This window comes from Ammospiza nelsoni, chromosome 6 (genome assembly GCF_027579445.1).
Source record: "Ammospiza nelsoni isolate bAmmNel1 chromosome 6, bAmmNel1.pri, whole genome shotgun sequence".
Lineage (NCBI taxonomy): Eukaryota > Metazoa > Chordata > Aves > Passeriformes > Passerellidae > Ammospiza > Ammospiza nelsoni.
This window is the reverse complement of record NC_080638.1, coordinates 21090035-21109405: the sequence shown is the minus strand read 5'-3', so window position 1 is coordinate 21109405 and position 19371 is coordinate 21090035. Positions and strand designations below refer to the sequence as shown.

The 19371-nt window shown below is 38.4% G+C and overlaps 1 protein-coding gene across 2 annotated transcripts; it reads left to right on the top strand.

Moving 5' to 3' along the window:
• The first annotated feature begins 21 nt into the window (after window positions 1–21).
• APIP (APAF1 interacting protein) lies at window positions 22–12919 on the top strand. Of its 2 annotated transcripts, XM_059474187.1 has the most exons (9): window positions 22–217; window positions 1238–1422; window positions 2440–2540; window positions 5369–5417; window positions 6729–6846; window positions 7897–8032; window positions 10596–10763; window positions 11298–11420; window positions 12474–12919. In XM_059474187.1, exons 2-8 carry the CDS (start codon window positions 1387–1389, stop codon window positions 11395–11397), a joined length of 708 nt encoding a protein of 235 aa, XP_059330170.1. In that variant the 5' UTR covers window positions 22–217; window positions 1238–1386; the 3' UTR covers window positions 11398–11420; window positions 12474–12919. The 2 variants fall into 2 exon arrangements, with proteins under 2 accessions (XP_059330170.1, XP_059330169.1); XM_059474186.1 differs by lacking the exon at window positions 1238–1422 and having other exon boundaries at window positions 64–217.
• The last annotated feature ends 6452 nt before the right edge of the window (window positions 12920–19371 follow it).

The window sequence follows — 19371 nt, the reverse complement described above, 5'->3', positions numbered from 1 at the left end:
CCCGGGGCACACCCGCCTCCCCTCTGGTCCCTGCCGGCTCCCGGCCCGGGGGGAGAGCAGCGACCTCTCCATCCCGCCCGCCGCGACTCGGCTCGCCGCCCGCGGCCGGGCCATGCCCAGCGCTCCGCAGGCGCCCGCGCGGCGCCCCAAAGAGGCCCCCGAGCAAGGACCCCGCGCTGGCCGCGCCATGGCGGCCTCCGGCGGGGACGCGGCGCAGGTAACGGGGCCGGGGGGCGGCGGGGCCGCGCCACCGCTCCGAGAGCCCCGGCAGCGCGGGGCTGGGCTGCTCCTGAGCCTCGCCAACTGGCCAGCAGCCTCGCAGCTGCTGATTAGGAGGGAGCCCCTGGGAGTACTAGTGGATGGCAAGTTGACTGTGAGCGGGTAGCGTGCCCTGGCGGCCGGGAGGAAATTCAGGCAGCGAGATTCAGGCAGAGCCAGTGTCCGGCACTCCAGGAGCAGTGATCATAAGCTAAAACACGAGTTCCACCTCAACGCGGGCATGAACTTCTTTACGCTGAGGCTGCCAGAGCTCTGAATAGGCTGCCCCAGGGAGTCCGGGAGTCTCCCTCCCTGGAAACATTCAAAAGCCAGCTGGAGGCTTTCCTGTGTCACCTGCCTTGGCCCGGGGATTGCACTGAATTGTCCCCAAAGGTCTCTTCCAACCCTGGCTATTCTGTGCACCTATATAAACGTGTTGTAAAATTTAGTCCAATTTCCAGAATGTTGCCAGCTGTCAGTCTGGCTTCTACAGGACTCATGGTTCTTTTTGTGTTAACTGGAGTTGTTTCGATTTGTTTTGTAATTTGGTTTTCTTTTGGATTTTTTGGTTTTTTTGAATTGGTCTTTGATTGGGGTTTTATGTATTGTCACAAACCAGAAGATGAGCTGACAGTGCTGTGTTTCATCAAACACTGAGCATGTGGAGGCATTGCCTGGACAAGGCCCAGACACCTCTCCAGTTTGTGTGTGACACTGGTGGAGAGACCAGCCCAAGCTTCAAAACCAGCCAGAATTGACAGCAGGGAGATGAGAGGTATCAGCAGCCTAGATAATGTGGCCTGCCGGGAAAGTGGGAAAGAATCCAGTGCATCATAAACAAAGCAAAGCAAAAAAAAAAGGCAGTAGACTGAGTTGTTGTAATACATGAAACATTGTCACAGTGTAGGTGAGAGGGAAGACCATCTCCTGCATGTCCATCATCCTTGGTAAGAGAGAGCAAATCTCACTGTCACTGCAGGTTGTAAAGATGAGGTTGGAGTAGGAGATTCCAAACACTGTCAAACGTGCCCCAGGCTGCCATCTCCAGGAATTCACCTTCCCACTCTCCACTGCCTCTGCCTCATGCTCCTGTTCCATCCCCACCCTTAGCTGTGCAAGTCCAACACCATGTGGAAGCATTTCTTTCTAAACATCTCAGCAGAGGTATTGGCATCAATAACCACTGCCTGCCGTTTTTGCTGTGTGCTGCTTTTGCTTTGGGTCACTCTATTCTGTTGGTGTTGACAAAATACTCCCCCCGAAGGTGGATTCTTGCTGCTAAACAAAATATTTTTCTTGGAAATGGTTTTGATGGGCATTAATGACTAGCATGAGCAGTAGAGCAGCTAACCATTTGTCATTTTAGAAAAACTTTTAAAGCTTCTAGTTGCTGCAATAAAAAAAAAGAGTCCCACATAAAAGCACACCATAAAAGCAGCTGTTTTACTGTGGTAATGTAGGCAGAAACCTTACCTCTGACAGCAGAGATACCTTTGGTTAATATATAGATATAGATATTAATGCAATAAACAATGGAATATGGGAAAATGCAAGATGGATTTTTTTCCTCCTAAAGAAATATTAAAATAATGCTATTTTCTTTCTGACTAAACTGCATGTAAAGTAACTTCATGTAGTAAAAATGTAGGAATGTAAAGTTCATAAAATAATTTGCATATATTTTCTGTGGTATTTTTGAGTGCTGATTAAAAATGTGTATTGACTAATAGAGTCTGTTCTACTGAAATTTGTAAATCAAGCAAAATAAACCTACAGAAAAACTGATTAATAGGAAAAGTATTAGTCAAGCTTTTAAAAATTGGTAATGTTAGATGCATTTGTTTTCCCTTCTTCCTTGTGCAATAGTCCATAATCTGCTGGTATAATATCTATGGGCCGCTGCACTCAAACAAATTTTAGGTGAGACCTTTCCTGTGAAGGATAGTCAGACTTGCACCTTATTTGAGGTTTTGTTTGTTTCAAGGTGTGATGTCCCTGGCAGAGCATTAAGGGCATTGTGTAAACATGCAGTTATTTTGTAATTGAAATTCATTATCCTAAATTAGACCATTTTGCTGCAGTATGAAAGTACTAATCCTTTAAACTCAGTTTGAGAGCTTGAAATCTTAGGTGTGAGGTGTTTCTGATGGTTTCTCATTTATTTATTTATTTTCTTTTTAGGATGGGTTACATCCAAGGAATCTTATCCCAGAGCTTTGTAGGCTGTTTTATGGTTTAGGCTGGGTAACAGGAACTGGTGGAGGAATCAGCTTGAAACATGGGTAAGTGATGATGAAAGAGAGGCAATGTGGTGGTGAGAGAGAGGTGGCTGTGTTTAGTACTTGGTGAGGGCTTTTCAGCTCCATGAGAAGCGTTTGCAAGTTGGGAGTGGTCAAGAAGTTAGAGGGGGAAATGAGCAGTGTGCCAAAATTAACCATATAGGGGGAAGGTGAATAGTCTGAATTAATCGTTGCAGTCCCTTCAATGGGGAGAGATAACTTCAGTGAGTGACCTTATCCTGTCCTTTTTCCTACCTTTTTTAAGGTAGATGAATTGCCTTTAAAGAACATGTTCCCCCTTTTTCACTTCACTGACTATGGAATTTAGAGTGGGTTACATCAGGCACACGGCTTTCAAATGCCTGTGGTTAAATAAGATCAGTCTCACCCTGGATGTGTTTTACAGGCCAGATATTTCCTCTGAGAAGGAGATTGCTGTTGCACTGAGGTAATTTCTGAGGAGACAAATACTTTATGTATAATTAAAGCACAACAGGTAACAACAGTTTTTGGTCTGTGTCTCCTACGAAGAAGCACCACTTTGTGTTTTAATTTGCCTGTCTCCCACCTCTTCATAATCTCCAATCCTTTTAGTGGGAACAGAGCTCCTCTCAGTGGCCACTGAGAAGAAGTCCTCATTGTGCAAAGAGCCTTGCACAGTGCCTGCAGTTCTGTGCCCAGTCACCAGGCTGTGACACGACCTTGAGAGTGTCTGACCTCTCATTTTCTGGTATACACTTGCTTGCATACACAAACAGCATTGCTATTCAAAGATCTATTATATGTATGTATATATGTATATATATGTGAATAAAAGACCCTAAATGCTCATATTTATGCTGTTTGGACTTTGTGCAGGTCATTTCACCTCCCTCCTTGATTTTGCATGGAAAGCCACAACAGTAATAATGAATGAAAGTGGTAAATTCTGTGGGAAGACCTTTCTAGCACTGATTTGTCATCAGTACCTAAATGTAGCCTATTTTCTTTGTCATTCCAGTGCAACTCCTGTTGGTTTTGGCAAGACAACTGGCATTATCAGAGAATGCATTAATATAGTTTTCCTTAGTAGTTCTATAGCTTGTTTACTTGGCATTGTTAGAAAGGAAAATGTAAAGGAACAGTTGAAATTTGATTCAAATATAACAACTGTTTTTACCAGGTAATCTTAATCAGCCTTACTCACTGTGCAGTTCATATCAACTATCAAGGAAAACAAATGCCAATTTGGACTTGGCATAGCATGTTAAAAATGGATGTAGAATTCTTTGTGAGGTATCTTGTCTTTGAAGACTTTATATTATCATCAGATTTTTCTCTTTCTGGTTAAGTTCTAAAAAATAAAAAAATCTGGTTTAAGAAAAATTGTGTGTCTGTCATAAGTAACTGAGTTTGCCACTTAATTTCTTATCTTGCTCATACAAATGAATCAAGACTAAATTAATGCAATGCCAGCAGTGCTAATTCATGTATGTCAAAAATTATAAATATGATAAAGCCACATTTTTATGTGCTTCACAGACATTTTACTACTATGAATAGTATATCACCTTAAGAGTTTTATTTTTGGAAGAATTAAAATCATAGAATTGTTTAGACTGGTAAAAATCCTTATCTCATTGAGTGTCCAACCATAAACCTACCACTGCCAAGTTCTCCACTAAACCAGATTCCTAAGCACCATGCCTAAAGGTCTTCTGAAAACTTCCAGAGATGGTGAGCCACCTGCTTTCCTGGGCAGCCCATTCCAATGCTTGCTAACCCTTTCAGTGAAGAAATTTTTCCTGATATCCAATTTAAACCTCTCCTTATGTAAATTGAGGTAACTTCCTCTTGTCCTGTCACTGGTTACCTGGCAGGAGAGCAACCTCACCTGACTACAGCCTCTTTTCAGGCAGTTGTAGAGAACAGTGAGGTCACCCCTGAGCCTCCTTTTCTACAGGCTAAACACCCCCAGCTCCCTCAGCTGCTCCTCACAAGACTTGTGCTCCAGACCCTTCTCCAGCTCCATACTCTTATCCAGAACTACAAAGATCCCATGGTCCATAGGAAACCTGTCTGTAACTTGACTAGTTATTCACTAGATGTCTCTGTGCTCCTGAATTTAGTACATGACTGCTGAAGTCAAATAGTGATTGCAGTTCAGAGAGAGAATATAGTTGGGGTTTTTGTGTTAATAATGAAAAGAATGCAGTGCCATCTTGAAATCATTTTAGTTTCAGTTTTTACGGTTTTTTTGTTCATGTAGTCCTTGCAAGAAGTGATGCACTTCTTAAATTTCAGTCATTTAATTACACTGAATTAGTGCTATCTGTTTATCAACACAACTAAACATGGAACTGCACTAGAAACCTAACCTGTGCACTTAAAAAAAAAAGTATTTACAATGTTGAATGTTGCAGATATTTTATGGATTTTTATGTAGTGGTTTTGTCCCCTGCCTTGTCACAGATCAGTATCTGTTTGCAATTTCTAATTTATTTTTATTCTGAATTCTAGGAATTTGAGTTTGAGTTACTGCAGGGAGAGGCTGTTTTTCTTTGTTGAAAAATAAGGCTGCACTTCTTACTTGTGTTTTGGATATCTGTTAAATTGAAAGCAGGGTTTTGTACCCCTGCAAATTAAAGGTTTTATTTGCCCTTGTACAATTTGGTTCTATTTTGAAAACTATCTACCTGTCAATGTATGGAAAGAATAAGAAAGTTTTTTAATTGTGAGGGTCTAGATTTGCTATTTCCTTTTCAGTGGCTCAAGAGCTCGAATGCCTGTCTGGTGGAACAGTCATTGCTCAGCTGTGTTTACTGATTATTCTCATCTGCAAATTTTCCTAGGGATGAAATCTACATCGCTCCTTCAGGAGTCCAAAAGGAAAGAATACAGGTGTGTTAAACTGCTTTTGCCTCAGAGCTCATCTTGAGATGGATGAAAGTGCCTTTCTTTAGTTTCATTTTTCCTTATGTGAAGTTACAAACTTGTTATACATTTGAAACAACTGCTGATTTCTCCCAGTACTCCACTATGATAGGAAGCCAGTATGTGTTTCAGTGGCCAGTGTAGATTAGTCTTGATGTTCTCCTTGCTTTAAATTAACACAAAGCAGCATGAGAGTGGAGCATTACTCTAGTCCAGCTTTATTCCTTGTCAGGCTTGGTTGGCTAGACCTGTCTGGCTACAGTTTCAAGTTACCCGTGTAAATAGACATTAACACCTCATTGCTGTTTATTTTCGTTTGAGTGATTGCAAATATTTGTCTTGATATTCTCAGTAAATAACTGGGCTCTCCCCATGAAAAGGTGACCTTGTCTCTCTCTCTGCTTTCCAAAAAAACCCAAAATGTAAGAGGAGGGGGGAATGCTAAACAATACCTATTTTATGACAGCAGGAACTCCCCCAGAATAGAATAATACCTGGAAAGGATTTGTCAGCTCATAAATCTGAGGATAAATACAGTGAGGAGGGAAAGGAATTTCTTCTCTGTTAGAAACTTGGGGTCTTAGAGCAGTGTTTGCTGGGGATGTGCAGAAGTAAGGCAGGCAAAAGTATGTGAGATAACCACAATGCTCTGGTCTGTGCTCACAGTAACAGAGGATTAAGCGCAGTCAGTGAGGAAATATCCTGTAATTGTATTTTCTGCTGATTTTTAAAATAACATTAAAATTTTATTACTATCCTGAACAATTCTTTGTACTATTATGAATAGCTAATTGATGCAAAGGCAACATTAATGTAAAGCTACTAAAAGCAAAGTTTAAAAAGAAATAGTTCTACAAGTTAGATGTATTATTTTTTAATTTTAACTTGTGTCGTTTGTTGGTTCTTTTAAGTAGGGCAGGAAAAGTACATCTACATTTCTTATTTTGAATCAGTTACTACTTTTCCTTTTGATCAGTTGTTATTACTGAGCTACACTATCTCCTTTCTGAGAAAATTGTAGTTTTACAAGTATCTGCATGGCATCAGTCTGAAGAAAAAGAGTACCTAATACTAATTTCCATTACACAATGTTGGTAAGTACTATTAGAAGCTGGAATAAATGTGTAGCATTACAGCACTTTTACAAAGTTCAAATCACATTCTGTATTAAATACATGGTTTGTATATATTTGTTTCCCTAGAGGGAAAACAAAACTATTTGAAGTTAAATATCAAATAAAACTATGACAGATTAAAATAATTTCTTCTTTCTTACAGCCAGAAGATATGTTTGTTTGTGACATGAATGAACAGGACATCAGTGGTCCTCCACTGCACAAGAAACTAAAGAAAAGCCAGTGCACACCTCTTTTTATGAATGCCTACACTATGAGAGGTATGTAGCTATGTTTGCAGTTCAGCAGTGACTGAAACACTGTATATGTACATCCACAAAATTGCTATTCAGTACCATATTCTTTATACATAGAAGTTACAGTGAAATAAACATGAAACTATAAAATAAATTGATATGCAAAGGTATATCCACAGTGGGATATAATCCACAGTAACATCCTGTCAGTATCATTTGCAGTTTAATCTTGTCTTGTAGCTATGCCTGTGATCATGTTTTTTCATGATTTTAGTGCAGAATATTGGTAGGTTGCAGGGGAAGCCCAGGATTACAGCAGTTTTACATCAGTGGTTTTGCCAATTCAGCTATTACAGTTTAAATCCTTTTGCATCTGTTGGCTGAGATTAACAGTTATAAAATAGGAATAGGTGAAAACAGTATGAAACTTTTCTTTTGCAGGTAGATAGTAATAGAGAGTTTTTGATGTGTAAAATTTACATCTGTTATTTTAGAAAGGATTTCGGGAGTCTCTTCTGGTCTTCCTGCACAAGCAGCTTACATGTGTCCTCAAGGAATAACAATGTTGCATCTTTATAAGTAGATTATAATTATTGTCTACCTATCTTTCCATCATGACACAGTAAGATGATGATTTTTTTCAGAGAATCAGCAGATAATTGGGGAAAACATAAAAAGAAAGTAAAAGGCTTTAAACTTTCACTTAACAAATAAGTTCAGGTTATAAATTCCTTATAACCTCAGAACTCTGATAAAATTAAGAGTGTCTCAGTCATTGTAGTATATAAAGAAATGTACAAGTAGTGTTTCTGCTTGAATTTGTACAAGCAGTGTTTCTCCTGGAATGTGTCACTAACTGAAAGTTAACACCAGTGTCCTAAGACAATCCATACTTATCCCTTATGAATATTTACCTCATACTTTCATTTAAGTTGCTGTATATTTTCCCTCTCTTACAGCAGATCAACATTTGCTAGTATGCCTAATCAAAGGAAATGAATCTAGTATGTGAATAAAATTTTCATAATAGAGACATTTTAAAATTAATTCTGAATTTTCTTTTTTTGCTCCTAGGGGCAGGCGCAGTGATCCATACACATTCCAAGGCTGCTGTTATGGCTACCCTCCTTTACCCAGGGAGTGAGTTCTCTATTACCCATCAGGAGATGATAAAAGGAATCCAGAAGTGTACTTCAGGAGGCTATTACAGGTACTTCTCTATATTTAGGAAAAGAGGTGTGGTGTTTGATCGTTTGTTTTCAGCAATATCAATACAAGTCATTTGAGTTATATACTTGAAAGTGTATAATACAAAGTATTAAGAATAAGAAGTAAAAAGACCTCTGGAATGGATGACTCACCACTGGCTTTCTGTAAGATCTGAAGCCTGTGTAAGAGATCTGAGATAAGATCTTGTACTGCCAAGGCTGCTGTGGTCTGTTGAGCTACAGGAAGAAGCCAAATAAAGAGCTACATCCTGAGATGTTGCCACATCTGTACAACATTCAGCTGTAACTGGAGCCAGCCAGCACCAGGTTGGATTGATAACATGTACAAACTACATTTGGGTGGACTTCACATATCACTGCCTGTGCTAGTTTGGGGCATGTTAAGAGAGTAGAGGATTTCAGATCTACTTGACAGAGTTTGAAAGAAAATTCAGAATAAACAGCTCATTAAAGATAATGTTATTACTTTTCAAGGATGAGCTCTGAGGTAAGTGCTGAGTTATTCCAAATTATGTGTGATGGCTTGTTTTGAGGTCTCCACCCACAGAGTGTTGAATTGGGATCTGCAAACAACACTTATATAACATGTGACAAGGAGATGAGAAATTGAAATGCTAAATTCTTTCCACTTTTTGATGTTAATTTTTGTATCTAACTATTGCCCTTTGGCAAGGGAGAAAGCCATATGTGATTTTACGCCCAGGCATATTTTATTCCATTTTGGTTGACTTGCCAACTTTACTTTATTGTCACCATTAGCATGTGCATTTTTAATGTGGTAAAATGCAAACCCTTGTACTCAATTGTCTAACAACATTGTTTTTTTAAAAATCCACAACAATTTTTTATATGCATTTTGAGCTCTTAAGCACTCCTAAACGTTAGTCAGGAAACATTGGATTTATTGGGTTCCATGCCTCCCAGTTTTCTGTGTCATTCTATTAATTTACCCAAAATATCCAAGAAATCAAAGCTCTAGGTTATATGGCTCAAAAGCACGTGTTCATTCACACTAGACTGATCCCACTGGCTTGCCTCACACCAGCCTCCCCACTGAATTCAAAGGAAAAATGGGTCCTTGGATTCAAAATACAAAATGGCGCTTTGCAAAAAAGGGATTGCGTGTTGTTTCTAGTTCCATAAATCTTTTTTGGAAGCTGTCCAGGAAAATGCTACAGATAGAATAATCAGAAGTATATGTTGGCCTACATATGACTCCAGTGATGCCACACTAGTTTTACCTTTGATTTCCATAGAAGGAGAATTAGATCAGTAGTAAACAGGTTTGAAAGTCAGACTGTCACAAAGTATTTTACATCCATGTTTGACTAAACGTAGGCTGATTATATTTCAATTTTTTAAAAAAAGAGATCCCAAGTATTTAGCTCATTCAGAATCTTCTTGACATTTTTTAGGTATTAGTTCTTGATAGAAAGCTTATAGTCCTGGTTAGGAATCAGTTATGATATTTACAGGAGCTTCCAAGCTCAAGCAGAAAGCAGAACCTAGGAAGCCAATCCATTAACTCATTTGGCCTCATTAACAAACACTCCAAGTGTAATTTTAGTATTCCAAATTCATAAGAGTCAGAACTTCAAATACCACCTCACTTTCTTCATTCACTGTTTTTATAGCCTTCCTTGAGAAAGTGTCAGCATTGAGAACCATAAGAGATGAGACTTTATCTTCTGAATATTTGATTTCAAATATAAGCTGTTGATGTTGGGTTTTTTACCATTGCTTTCTTTCTGTGTTTCACAAAAGAAAGTACTACTAGCATCCACTCATGAAATATCTATGTGATCTCAATGATAAATCTGAACCTGAGCTGGGGACTTATTAAAACTATTTAAACAAGTTTCTGCTAGTGTTAATTAAGGTTCAAACAATGCCAAATATCCCAGTCCTCCTTCAGAAGAAACTCTTAGGCAAGTTCCACTGAGTAACGTGCATCATCTTGTCTTTGGAGCTGGGGTTCTCAGGCTCTCTTAAGATCACATGTAGCCCACCAATGACTCCATCACAGAGAATTTATTTTTCATGTGTTGACTCTACTTTCTATTTATATGCCTTAGCAGGACAATCTTCCAGGGGCTTTTTGGACTACCTAAATTGTTTTTTTCTGCTCTCCAACAAACAGCTTCATTTCCCTCTATATGATATGATTCTTTTAAATAATTTAATCTGAGGTAAAACTTGTAGATGATGCCAGTACAGGATGAGAAGTTTGAAAAAGTTGTAAAGGGACCCAACTACAAAGTGATATGGGAATAAACAGCTACACCTAATAGATTACTAAGTGATGTTTTCTTTTTGTCCCTCAAGTGTAGCTCAGGCATTGCCAGCGTAATATGTGTTTGGGAGTGAGAGATGTTCCTGAGAATTCCTGTGCTACAGCATCACTCACAAGAGAAGAGAATAAGATCAAGTGCTGAGAATTAAACTTTTTACACAGTCAGAGGATAATTTCTTTCTTAGGGAAAAGTTTCATACATCCAAGCACAGGGTTTTTTTAAATACATGAAGATGTCCTTTTTTTTCTAGATATGATGATACACTAGTAGTTCCTATTATTGAGAATACACCAGAAGAGAAGGATCTCAAGGAGAGAATGGCACGTGCAATGGAAAAATACCCAGACTCTTGTGCTGTGCTGGTCAGACGTCACGGTGTTTATGTATGGGGAGAGACGTGGGAAAAAGCCAAAACTATGTGAGTACAGTTCAGGAATATGCTGTCTCTTGCCTCAAGATCTTAATGAACTTAATGCCATGTATATTTCCAGCCCATGGACAATGATCCAGAGTATTAGGACCTCACTGCATGTATAGGGGGCTTTTGGGAATGGATTCATCCATGATTCCATTGCTTGGTTTTCCTTCCATATCAGTGCTGTCTGATAGGGTTGCCAACATTTTCCTTTCAGACAAGTCAACAAATCCCTTCTCATATGAAACATGCAGGCAGTCTCTGCTTTTATATGACACCTGCCAATACTGTTTGTGTAGCCCGCCCTAGTCCCATTTTTGGAATTTACCTCATCTGCTGATGGAAATGCAGCAAATAAATATTATGTAGGAAAGTGGCACTTTCCATTCCACAGCATTGGAAATAAACAATAATAGAGCTGTCCAGTCAGACTATCACATTGGTGATAAAATCTTAAGGAAGGAAAATACTAATTTTCATAAAACATGATAAGGCTTGAGCTTTACTTACATTGCATTTTTTCCCTATTTATTTTAGGTGTGAATGTTATGACTACTTGTTTGATATCGCAGTGCAGATGAAGCAGCACGGGCTAGATCCTTCAAAACATCCAGCAGGAGAAAATGGGATCTTGTAAATGTCAACAACATTTATACTCAGGTGTGAATTTATCTGTAAAGCTGATCTGCTTGGAGGGATAGACTATAGATGACATCACTTCAGTCTGCTTTCCCACTCAGGAAACTTCAGTATTGCTCATCTTCCCCCAGTCTGCTCCATTACCACTGCAGTTGTGTCTATGCCTGAAATAGTGCTCCTTTTCCACACAATGCAGCAAATATATATATATATATATATATATATATATATATATATATATATATATTAATAGCTAGGTATGTCCAGTGGATCTTTAGTGCCAATGTACAGCATGGAGTGTGATTTCTTTTTAAAACAAAATAATATCAAGCATTTCCAGAAAAGCCAATGGACTAAAAAGGCCAGAGCCTAGTGAGCTGATATGGACAGAGATGTCTAAACACCCACATTTGTTCTGCTTGCAGGATCAGGTTTGATTTCAGACCATCTCAGTGATATTACTTATGTGGTGGGTTGGTTGAGGTTTTTACGGGGGTTAGTTTTTTCCTTCAGTGTGGCTGGTTGAGGTTCACTGATTGGTGTTAGCTGTTTACCTCATGTAGGAAATCACATTAACTTTCTGTTTTCTACTATAGCAATAATCAGTTTTGAAAGTTTTCATAAGAAATTTTTGAAGTTAAAGCCCAAAGATAATACGATCAGGGTACTCTACCTGAAGGATACCTGAAACAATTCTCATATATGTACAGCTTGGTATGGCAAAATGCAGTGGTAGCATAACATTTCAGAGTTGGAAAATACAAATTTAAAGGTAGCAGTACTGAGATTGTAAAGGAATTTCTTGACCAAATCAGTGGGGCAGGAGGTATGCTGTCAGTGAGCCTCTGCCTTAGCAGGCATTCAGGGCACTGCTGCTGCCTGCAGTGATGAAGACACGCTGGCTGCCACTCCTGCACAAAGCTACCTCATGGCCCACAAGGGCCATTCTAAAATTACTTCTCAGCCCCTGCAATCAGATAAGTTGGGCTACTATAGTGGCACTAGTATTCTTTTGCCTATTTATGTTGACAAGTTTTAGAATATTTTTGCTTTTACTTTGTTTCTCCTGTACAGGTTTCTTACATGATGATGGGAGTTCCAGCTTTCACCCCACATTACTGAAGCCAGAAGGGGGTGCTGATCCTCAGCTGATTGACAATTGAGAGCAGCAACTTTTAACTGTTAAATGCACCCAAGAATTAAAGGACAGTTAAAAAAAAAACCAACTTCTGAACAATCATTGCAATTTCCAAGTCCTGTCGAATGCCACAGTAGAAGGAATGAAAATTCAGATGCAAAAATACTTTGAGAAACTTTGGAGAACTAATGTCCCATTTTGCTTTTGTGCCTTAAAAATTCATATTTCAACAACCTGCCCTTGTTGATCCTGCCCTAATGCTACATCATTTAACTTGAAATAAGTCTGCATTTCTGAAAGTTATTGTAGCTTTTATTCTTCCAGAAAAAAGTGACGACAGCCCCTTAATTAGAAGTTAATAAAGTTTAAAGCATTGTTTGAACTGTTGATTCCTTCATACCGTGTTCGTGTTTATGTTTTCAGGGGTTTTTTTCTTTTTTTAAATTAAGCCTGTAGCATATGTATTTTTAAACTCTCCTAATTGTCATTATAATGAGAAGGAAATTTTATAGCATGTATTTTGCAGTTGTTACTGAGGGACTGCTCTGGGTCTTATCTTTTTAAATTCCTTTACTTTGAATAACAGCTTTGCATGACCTCTGCTTAGCCCCCACCCCAAGGTAGATTTAATTAACCTGCTCATTCAAACACAGTCTCGCATAATTATGACAGAATCTTCTTTCAAAATCTTCTGGACTGGCCCCCTGGTGGCATCAGTGTAAGCTCAATTGACCAATTTTCTAGTTGGGTATTGAGACCTCAGTCCCAAGGGTGAGCTGAGCCAGGCTAAGTGCCAGCTGGCCCTGGTTTCTGCTAGGGGCTGTGCATTCCCACCACTTCCCTTTCCATCATCTCTGGCACTTTTTTGGAGCTTCCATGAGGTGAATTAACTCTTCGGCCTAAAATAAAACTACTGTGGGAGTGAGGGAAAAATTGTTTCAATTATTTCCTACTACTAAGTCACTGATAAAAACACTGAATCGAGTCAAAGGTGGCTCCAAAGAGAACCTAGAGCCAGGGCAAGAGGAGATGGCTGATGCCAGAGATGGCAGACACCACTTCCCCCTTTTCTGGGGGATGACAATTAAGGTCAGTGTTCGTGTACCTTAGGCATGTTTGCCCTTCCCTCTTGTACCTCTGTACCTGCAATGTGCAACATTTAACCCTTAGGGGGACCTTGGTTATGGTAAATAATGGTTATCACTGAGTAACTACAGGTTGTTTGCTATATGTTTATTGATACATTTTTTCTTTATTAGACATTTGTCAGGGGCAAATAGTTTGTCACTATATTCCACATCTTCTGAGTGTATGTGGATTGCAGTAAGAACTTGTGTGAAAATGCTATTTTTTAGACCAGAGGGTGACTTTGGACAGGCTGCTTCACTTAAGCATAAAATATCTCTGACGTGTGTTCAAGACTTGAGAGGTGCAGCTGACTTTAAGGGAAAGCAGACTGTAATTCTCTCAGCTGTTCTTCCCTGTGGATGTACTAATAAAAACATTTCATGTGACAATCCAATTAGTCTTGAAATCTAGCTGCCACCTATTGATTGTGACCTTTAATTATTTATTTAAACTGTCTGATTTTTGCAAAAAATAACTTTGTGTGGTATTCTGATTATGATTTCAGAATAGGTGATAATTGTATCGTTCCATGATACTGATGTTTTATAAGGATGAAGAACATTTTATATTTGATGTTTTTTTGTTTTGCATACATAAAGACAAACCATAAAAGAACGCTCATGAGGAAAGGTATTTTTTGCCAAATATATTCCTCTGGGGTTGTGTGAGTTACAATATTCACTTTCTCATGCAGCTACAATTTGCTCTGTAGCCTTTCTAAATTCTGTAAATAATCACATTTCTACAGTAGTAGTTAAGTTATTTCATACAGGATTCCTAGATGCTCAGAGTCCCATTTAATGATTTGGAAATTAGTTAAACGCACCCTTCTCCTGTCTTCTCATATGAATCCTCATCAAAGAAATTAATGCCTTCACAACTCTGGTGGCTTCATAACCCTGTGAAATGATTACTGTTTCCTGAAGTGCTCACAAAGCTCTGGCAGTTCAGCTCTGATTATGTAGAACAAAAATAGGAAAATGTCTCATACGATTCAAAGCTTATTGACTCACATAATTTTTAAGTCTATCTCTTTTCCTGATGTGAATATTAGGCTTTTAAGCCAGCTGGGTTTTTTTTTTTGTGTTTGCAGCAAAGACTTGATCTCCACCAAAGCTGATTATCTTGGTTTAGTATCACAGATAGGCTCATGGCAGAATGACATAATTCCCATTTAAATGGCTCATCCAAAAAGCTAAGTAAGTTCCAACGTTTCTCAATAAAAGTAACTTCCTAGCAAACATCCTGCTTGCTTTCCAAGAAGGAAATAAAACTGCAGAATACAGGATCTCGAAATGTTAAAGAGATAGAACTCTTAACTTACCGTAAGCGGTTATGTTGCCAATGTATGTTCTGTTGTAAATGCTGTAATGCCTGAACAATTGGCATCCTCTTCAACTCTGAAATTTTAATTAAAAAATTAGTATTAAAAAAGCCCACTGACTAGTGGAACATTACAAATAAACCAGTAGCCTTCCTCTAAATTGTTTTTTTGCCACACATTTTGGCAAACAGGTTTGTAACAGTTTTTTGCTATTTTACAGAAGATGGCAAATGGGAAAAAAGATCCCTGGAACATTCTAAATGGATTACTCCCATACTGAGGAGTAGAAGAAAATATATAGTTTGATATTAATCCTTCCTGATTTCAAAATTATTAAAAACCTCTGAAAATGCTTCATTTTTCAAGCAACTTCGTATTTGTATTTCAGGTTTGTTCTAAGGGGAGGTGAACCCTTGCAGGCTTTGGTTTTGTTTTGTTTTCCTAGGTACAATAAAAAGTTGTTCCTTACAGAGCCAGGCTGTGTGCAAGGACAGCCCTCCGAGCTGAGACTTTTGTAACAGGGGTAGAGGAGCCTGTGATTGCACTTTGATACCAACTAATCTGACCCTTCATGGGTCTGGATGTTTGCTTAAATTTCAAGTCGGCTTAATGTTGAAGGCTTAATGTTACTCCAGAAGAATGCTACCTGACCTGATTTTTAAGAGTGAATTTTTAAGTCCCTAAGTCTGAAAAAGTGATCTCAGGCATTTATCCTGGTACTGCTAAAGGTTTTGCTGCATATAATGGATGGTAAATAAAATCTGGCTTTTGGTTGACTTGATTAGCACAGGCTTGTATTTCTGCTAAATAGGAATGCCAGAGTTTCAGCATATACTGAGTGCACCATTGCAAAATTATTTTGGAGAATGAACCTCTAGTGGAACCACATCCATTGCCTGTTTCTTAGGATTTTATTCTATTTTAATCTATTGAAATCAAAAGCAATTCCAAATATTATTTTTTTAAATTTTTCTGTAGTCTGCACACTTAATCCAGAATCTTCTAGTTTTTCCTAGAGTAGTCAAAGAAAACCAGTGACTGCCAAATGCTCAGTACAAAAAATGGATTGAGCTTGTTTGTGTGGATGGGAATCATGGAAATTCATATACTCTGAGTAGCATTGACAAACACACTCTGTACTTATATATGTCTGTTGGGGTTTTTAACTCTAAGAGACTGTGCTGTTGGACTAGCAAATTTCTCCCATCTATGACAGATAAAATTACAGGTTAATCTCCAGAAACCAGATCAACAGGAATTTATTTAAGTAGTTAAGCATAAATTCTGTCTCCTTAATGAGCCTCAGATTAGCTTCAATTTCTCTCATGGTAATTTCTGGTTATTAGAAACAGAATACACTGGATATAGAAGAAAGAATAGGTTTTATATTTAAAACAAAGAGCTGGATGTCTAGATTTTGTGGCTGATTGAACTGTTACCTTAAGGTCATGCCTTGAACAGTTCACTTTGATGGGAGTTTCAAAAGACCTTGAATGAATCAGATACTACCCTAAATCCCATTGGAAAGTTATGGGATTCATTTTGTTAGCTCCCCTCTTAACTCCAAGGATGTAGTTGTCTTTATTTCAATCAGGAGTAAGAAAGAAAAAAAACAGAGAAGGTCACCTTGAGTACAAGCTGCCAACTTAATCACTGCTGTGTCCCAGTTTGATATCAAATATCTAATTGGTATTTTTTCCCCATGCTAGAAACTTGTAGTTAAGAAAAAGGTTACATAACTTGATTTCACCTAGAAGGAATTTACAAACCCAAGAAATCAGGAACTGAGCTATCCTGCTTACTCAAATGTGCATTAAGACTACCAAAAGTAACACAGCACAATTTTTGTGACTCTAATTTCTCTCTTCCCAAAGGACACCAGTTCTCTGTCTTTCCAGATGAAACCTCTGTTTTATAATATCATTTTTTAGTTCCTGTTCTCCAGACAAAGTAGGTTACCCTGCCAGTCCCCTTTGCAGGGCAGTTCCTGAGAACACTGCAATAAGGAATATGTGTGAATGACGACTCCTCATTGCCTGGGCTCTGCAGGTTGCTGGGCACTTAACACAAATGATTCCATTTCTTTTGTCTTTATGCTTTGTCTCATTTCCGTGCTTTATTCAGTTTTAATCCTGCTTTTCTGTAAGACTTTCTTCCTTCTGGTGTTTTCCTTACAATCATTGAAACCAAATGTAAACTTAGTACCATTTGCATTCTGGTTGAACTTTCAAACCCAGGAATATTTTTGTGTTGCAAACATCTCTTTCCTGATTCATCTGCTACATCCCTGACATATCTGGGCATGTCCTGTTATTGTCTGTTTGCAAAATTTTGGTACTTAAAACAGTTAATGTGTCTTTTGTATCTCAGACACACTAGGATTTTGCAAGCAAGTGTCTGTTGATTGCAAGAGCATATGAGCAAGTATGAGACTAATTTCCTGTTAAGGAGTCGCTACATTAAAAGGATATTTGCATAATCATAGACCAAGATAATGTAGGGAAAACCCCTGAGATCATTCTGCTGCCAGGATTAAGCCAAGCCCAGCATGTAATTTATTTGAATGCATGAAAGCTGCTTCTTATCGTTCACTTCTATCTCAAGTCTCCAAGCACTTTAGTTGGCAGCAGCAGGCTCTGACTCCTCCTGGGTAATTCATTATCCTCAACAACTTTTAAAAGGGTTATTTTAAGTTTAACTTAACAGTCCCTGCAACTTAATTAATACAATAAAAAAACTATTCCTTTTATGAATTTCTGTCACGTGTTCAAAATCAAGCTGCACCATCTTCTTGGGTCATCATTTTATTTGATGCCCTCCCCTTCAGGTTATGATAACTTCAGAAATATTGCATGCACCACAGAAACAGGGGTTCAGGACTACACTATGAAAAACAGAGGCAAAACCAATGAGATTCCTAATGCAGGTACTTTTTTAAACTTGTATACAAAGAAGTGTCCTCATAGGAGTTCAGCAGAAGGGCCTCAAAAGAAAGTACATTAGCAATGAAAAATCAAGGCACATACCAGTGCTGTTTCTGAACAGATTAATAATTAGGGCTGGAGGTTCCCAATTTACATTTTAAATTCAGGTGCATGCTTGAAATTATATTTGGAGAATCTCATTATCAAAGTAAAGAATTTGTCATACTTGCCACCTGGTACTTCCTCCAGGTAAACATGCTTAGAGGCTTATGGCTAGAGTGCTGTAGTGATACCTGAAAGATTTGGTTTCTTTTTATTTTTTACTCTGCTTGGATAAGTAAGTTATTTGAACCCAGAAATCCAATTACCAGGGGGGAAAAAAGAAGCTAAAAAATCCCAATGCTCTCATGATTGCTTGCCATGGTTAAAACAAATGGGGATACAAAGAGATGTGTAGGTGTAGCAAGAGGGCACCTGCTGTTTCTGAAAAGCAGCTGAGGGAGGAGAGCATTCAGTAGCATTCAGTAGCATCTCAGGGACAGCTCAGGCTATCAAACTTCCAGCCACAGCACAAGAAGAAAGAGCAAGCATTATGATAACAGATTATTGATTGTAGGAAAGTCAAAAAGAGAGATTATAATTAAGGTCTCAGACACCTAAATAAAAAAGCATCTAGTAGCAGTGGTAGCAACATTAGCAGATAAGCACAGTTAAACAAATAGCATGATGATCACTGTCCATTTCAGTTTAAACACCAATTAAACAGTTCCACTCCACTAGAAAATTGTACCATGATTTATTATAACTATGATTAAAACAGCACAGCTCTAGTAGCCTGAGTACTTCAATATTATTAATAAAAGAGTTGTGTACTAACCTACATTAAGATGTATTGTCCTGTTTGAAACTTCTAGTCCTCAGTAAGGAAGACTTCTATACATGAAAAAGAAGGTCTAGATATTTTAAGTAGTTCATACAGCACTGATTCCTACTAAATTTTTGAAAAGGTAAAAGCAAAATAATCCAATACTGAAAATTAGGAACTAATTCCATTCAAACCAGAAGAGAACAAAGACTGATGCAGTAGACAATAAGTGTAACCTGAGTGTAACCCTCAGTGTAACTCAAAACTCACATTGCACAAAATAAATTCTCAAAGACAATGAAATGACAATACAGTGCAAGCTGTTCGCATAGGGAGACAACGGACTGAAGACAGCCATCCCAGCTATATTTAATTTCTCTCCATAACTTGATAAAGGTTCCCAAGCTGAAACACTGAGACCAAAATTGTGGCATTATGCCATATAGCATCATTATGCAAGACATGAGCTTTCCCTTATCATCTTTCTGTGCATTTGGAAATCTATACAGAAATTGATGTGAAGAAATTTATCAGAAGGCTTAATCTCTGGGGGAAAAAAAAAAATCCCAAAACTACTCTGCTTATTTCCTTTG